Source organism: Gracilinanus agilis, unplaced genomic scaffold, assembly GCF_016433145.1.
Source record: "Gracilinanus agilis isolate LMUSP501 unplaced genomic scaffold, AgileGrace unplaced_scaffold59423, whole genome shotgun sequence".
In the NCBI taxonomy this organism is placed as follows: domain Eukaryota; kingdom Metazoa; phylum Chordata; class Mammalia; order Didelphimorphia; family Didelphidae; genus Gracilinanus; species Gracilinanus agilis.
In genome coordinates, this window is record NW_025394894.1 from 1 (window position 1) to 5,958 (window position 5,958).

The 5,958-nt window shown below is 36.8% G+C and overlaps 1 protein-coding gene across 1 annotated transcript; it reads left to right on the top strand.

Moving 5' to 3' along the window:
• Positions 1 to 13: 13 nt before the first annotated feature.
• Positions 14 to 814, top strand: LOC123256474 (olfactory receptor 52B2-like; the record flags this gene model as incomplete). Its single annotated transcript, XM_044685080.1, has 1 exon — positions 14 to 814. A coding segment is annotated over one exon (801 nt), but the record flags the coding sequence as incomplete, so codon positions are not given.
• Between the last annotated feature and the right edge of the window lie 5,144 nt (positions 815 to 5,958).

The following is a 5,958-nucleotide window of genomic DNA, read 5'->3' on the forward strand; positions in this document are numbered from 1 at the left end:
CCTTGGAGGTAACTCCTTGTTGATCATATTCATCTGGATAGAGCACAATCTACATGAACCTATGTACCTCTTCCTGGCCATGTTGGCTATGTCAGATATTTTGCTCTCCAGTGCTATCATGCCCAAGATGCTGGACATGTTTTGGTTCCAGGATAGAGCCATATCTTTCCAGACCTGCATCACCCAGATGTTCTTTGTTATTGTCATCTTTGTCATGGAGTCCACAGTTCTTCTTGCCATGGCATTTGACCGCTATGTGGCCATCTGCTTTCCACTGAGATACACCATGATTCTGACCCCCTCTGTGATCAAAAAAATTGTGGGATTTTCTGTGGCCAGAGGCCTGATCCTCAGTGCCCCTTTTGTCTTCCTAGTTGAGCAGCTGCCATTCTGTGGAAATAACATCATTGCAGACACTTATTGTGCAGAAGCTAAGATTTCTACGATGGCCTGTGGAGATAAAACAGCCATTAATATTTATACACTAGTGTTGTGCTTCTTATCCACAGGCTTAGATGTCATCCTCATCTCCATCTCTTACACTTTTATTCTCCGAGCTGTCTTCAGACTCCCATCTCGTGATGCCCAACTCAAGGCTCTGGGCACCTGCAGTTCACATGTCTGTGTCATCCTCATGTTCTACCTACCAGCTTACCTGACAGTGCTGATAAGCCACTTGCACTGTGCAGTCCTGCTGACTAATCTCTATGTGGTTGTGCCTCCTGCACTGAACCCCATTATATATGGTGTCAGGACTAAACAAATCCGGGATCATATCATACGCAGGTTCTCCCATTGGACGGGGCATGCTTAGTTTGGGATGTCAGGGTGAATTGAGAAGCTAAAGATAATCTGTGTCAGTCATTATGATTTAGAAATACTATGATGCTATAGTCACTTTTAAAAATATTGTGACAATTGCAAGAATATCGAAGATGATTCCTTTTATGGCACTTAGGATACTAGGTGATATAGACCTCAGTTCACACCTAGCCTCAGATATTTTCTAGTTTGTTGCCCTTGGTAAGTCATTGAACCTATTTTTGCCTCAGTTCCTTCAATTTTGACATGGGAACAATGATAACATCTTTGTGCCATAGTTGTGACAATTCAATGGGATATTTTCTTTGTAAATCACTTAGCACATTGCCTGTGTAATGCAAGATTGCTAGCAGAAGCTTTTTTGCTTCTGCAATTTCGAACTGTCACAGAAAGACAGTTGGAGGTCTTAGAATTTTCAGAAAGTCAGTTGGAGCCTGAGGTTATAAATAGGGCTAAAGTCCAATGGACTGGGTTTTCACCTTCTGCTTCTCACTTTGCCTAGGGTCTTCTGCTTTTGGGCTTGGGCTTAGCCTGTGTTTATTTTGTCTTGGGGAAATTTGGACCTATCTAATTTCTCTGGACCGCTCCCTGATCTCTCCATTACATCCCTTCTATTCCCCTGAATTTCCCTTTGTGCCCTGGGAGGAAGGGTGGCTTGATGATTGGACATAGTGAGTTTAGATTCTGTAGGCAAGTAGGGCATCCTAAACAAGTTAACTCCAATTTAGTGATTTGATAAATACTTTACTTTAAGGCAGTTGAATCTTCCTGATTGGGAGAGCAGGCTCTCTCAGTCTAACTCCCTCCTGTGACCCTTCCCCCACCATCAGCTTTCTCCCTAGTGGCTGTTACAAAACCCTAAACCCCTCCCTACTTCTGATTATCCCTGACATTAATAAATCCCCTTTGCTACCTACTCAAAGTCTCTGGTGAATCACTATATCAAAGATTAAGGCAAGGGCTGAAGAGAAAAGGAATTGTTTTCTTTTATTTCTTGAGGGAACCACAGGCATCCATCTGGGCAGGAAGTACCTACCAGAGACTTCCTGCAGCCATCAGTTTCACTGGCAGGGAGGAGCCCTTTTGTCTCCTCCCTCAAGGGACTTAGAAATTAACAAGAGAAGCCCTCCAGCAAGATATAAAACATTTCTGACTGGCCCAATTCTCCTGTACCTTAGAGATACCTTCCTTGATTGAAGAACCTTAGCCTATTTCCTCAGGATCCTCTGTCTCTAGCCTCAGTGAATAAGCCCGTTTAAGCTGCCCTCCTGTATACTCCCATCCATTCCCTTACCTTCCTGTATACCACCTCATTCATCCCTTTCCTACACTCAGCTATCTCCTTAATTCCCCTCCCAAATCACCTCATATCCCTTTTATCCCTCCTTACTACCCAAATGGCATGAGACCTTCACAGATTACATACTTCTTTATAACACCTGGCACATAGTAAACACCATATAAATGCTAATTATTTCTGTTGCTGTCATTTTCTTGTGTAACACTGTTCTTGTGCAGTAGAAATATGGAGTATCGACCCTATTATTCTCCATAAACTTCATATATCCACACCTAAGTTTTCAAATTTTAATCCATATGCTATATCACTTGTGATCTCATTAGCAACTCTGGCTTCAGTTCTCATCACAATGCAGAAATTTCTTAGATCTACTTGTCCAGTACTCACATACATATTTGCATCTCAAACTGCTAATAAGATGTATCAAACTAGAGATCCTTTAAACATCTATAACTTAACTTTACCAAATTAAACTTGAATTTTCCCCCATAATCCTTCTCCTCTTCCTAACTTCCCTATTTTTTCCTAATACCATCATTCTCCCAGTTATTGAGGCATAAAACCTAAATAGGTACAATGCCCCCTCCTCACTTTTATGCAATTTTTATATTCCATTAATTGTCAAATCCTGTCATTTCTATCTTCATAATATTTCTTGAATATGCACTTCTGTCTTCTGACACTATTATCATCCTAGTGAAATATCTGGTGTCAGTCTTCTGATATTCCTCTGACACTAAAATTACTTTTTCTCATTCCACATCCAGTGCTATCCATTGTGACACCCAGCTACTTCTAGAATCATACTCGTGCGAATTAGTCCTATTCATTAAAAATTTTTCTATTCAAAAATATTTTACTTTTAGAGGCATCTGGGAAATCCTGGAAGTATCTAAGCAAGTGTCCTAATGATAATCTTCAATATGTGAATGTGAAGAGTCACTCAAGTTGTTTGAATAAAATCATAAACAAGATGGTGCTTGTACAATAAACATTCACTGCTTAGAGTGGAGAGTCCACTTCCAAGTGAATTTGTTCATGAACGATATGAATCTGAATTCATTTATATCTTAATTATATTCATTATTCAATAAACAGTTCAATAGCACATGTGACAGTTCTTGACAGGGGAAAAAGGTAGAATTTTCTGTGATCTTTAATCACCTCAGTCATTAGTTCTGTCTATGACATGGAGGGAAGTAGAGCTCTATGGGGACTTTTCGATCTTCTTGTATGTTTCTACATTTAAGAGGAAAGTGGGAAATATTGTCTAATTACTGTGAAAAAGAATCCAGGAAGAATAAGAATAGGAAAATCTGAAGTTGGCACTGAAAGTGACTCCTTTTCTGTCCCTCCTTCAGGGGATTTTCGTGCCACAGATTATGAGAAATAATAATAGTTGACATTTGTATCATAGTAATATACTCTATTATAACATTTTAACGTGTATTAGATTGTCACTAAATTATATAGAAGTAATATTATGCTACAATATATTAAGTTTTCTTGGGAAGACATACATATTTCCAATGCATAAGCATTGAGTAATGAAATTATATTAAGTGAACATTTATTAAGCACCTGCTATATTTTAAAACAAATGAAAAATAGTCTGATGTCAAGCCATTTATATTCTACCAGTAGAGATAGAGGGAGTAAAATATTTACACAGATAAGTTAATGGAATCAGAAAAGTTCATAAATTGAGCATTTAAAGAAGCAAGAACTCTAAGAGACAAAGGAGGGCATGTATTGTGGAATATGGTCAAGGCTATGTGATGGCATATAGAGAGGAGATGAAAAGTCAAGTTCAAGGAAAAGGAAGTTGAGTTGTTCGGCTGTAATACAGAGTAGATGAGGACAAGTAATGAGAAAAGTATGGAAAAATACATTGGAACCATACTGTGAAAGTTTTTAAATGTCAAGTTGAGTAATTAGTTTTTCATTTGAGAAGCAACAGAAGCCATTGAAGGCTACTGAATGGTGTTGATATATATGTAGTAGGCAAAAAAATATATATATATTAGAAGCAGAGTGTCAAATTAAGTCCCTTTTGAATACTTAATGGTAGCAAGCTTTCATCCTCCTCATTCCCTCAAAGTATCTTTTCTTCACAGTAATCACAGTCTCTTCAACAAACTCTAATATCTAAATATTCTTTTCACCATCCTATGAAACATCCTTTAGAGAACTGCTAGCTTATTGCTCTCCTTAAAAGTTGGCACCAAAAACCAAACACAGTATTCTAGATATTGGTCAAATTAGAACAAAGGGTTACAGAACCATTACATCTCTCATTTCAATATTACACTTTTAATAATTCAATCTAAGAAATCATTAGGTTTTTGATTTCCATAACACTGATGAAGCTATACTTCCTTATGATGCAGGTAGTTTTCATGTAAATGCTTTACATTCACATCTTCCTCATACTATATTTGTATAGGTGCACTTTTTAGTTGAGATTAAGACACCTATCTTTGTTCCTAAGATATGGAATCTTATTAAATTCTGTCTTTAATTGTAGCCTCTTAAGTGTTTCTTTTAATCTTGAATTTGACATATAAATTTTTTTTTCCAAAAAAAGAAGGGTACAATGATTAGGAAAATCTCAATAACTTGTGGTTTCTCTACATCTGAAGATTTTGAACATGTTACCAAATAAATTCTTGTTGGGTTTGTTACAAAGAGGAATTTGGATTCCAGTAGATATTCAAGTTGATATCCTCCTGTGTCCCATTAAATTTATCAAACGGACAACATATTGTTCTTTCTAATATTTAATTAAATAGAAACAGCCAAACCATGTCCTAACAAATATCAATTTTACTTTGTCTAACTATTTATAACATCTAAATCCAGCTGAGGGGACATTCTGAGTTTATTTCTTCCATCTATCCCTAAAGGACAAGAGAGGAAAGAGTTAATTGTACTGAATTCAGTTCCTTTGAATCAGAGGTAGGAGTGATTATTGAAATTACATCCCAAAAGGAAATGTTCAGCATGAGATCTTAATATAAGTGACACAGAGGCTCATGAATCTATTATTTCAGAGATCCTGTCACATTAACCAAGATAAAGTCACCACACCAACAAATTCGGTGAGTGATACATCTGTCTGAAGAGTAAAGAGAAGGACTTCTAACAGGGATGAATAAGTCACAGTTAAACCTAAAAAGTATATAATAAGAATAATAAAATAGTAATGGAGGAAGGAAGAAAATTATTGGCATGGGATGGAGTTCTGGTGAAACAATAAGGGAATACGGAGAAGATTTTAGAGATGATGTGGGAAAATATAATGAGAAGACGGAAAAGATAATTTTAAAAAAACAGATTAGGAAGAGTTCTGGTAGGGATTTGGAGAAAATATCTGAAATGGGAATTTATTGATTGGATTGGGGTAAAAATTAAATTATTGGGTGAAACGAGGATAGGAATGTCAAAATAGGTGAGAATGAGTCTAGAGAAAGGATTATGAAGAGAGAGGAATGGGATGAGTTAGAAAAAATAGGAAGACAATAACTGAGCTAGGCAGGGAAAAGTAATTGCCAATCAGTTCATAGTCAATATATCAACAATGAGGAACTTGACATTTGCTAAATGATATACTCTATAGTAGTTTTTGGAGAAGGAGAAACAAAGCAATATAAAGATACCCTCTCGCAGAATTTACAGTCCAACCAGTGAGGTAATTTGAAGCCCTAAAAATCAGAAAAATAAGCAGCATTTTCTTACAGATGGATTCATGATCTCATTCAGATGGAGACTACAGTATGACAGATCATATCCTATTCATGACCACTTGTGCTATGCAAAGCATATACATTTTCTCT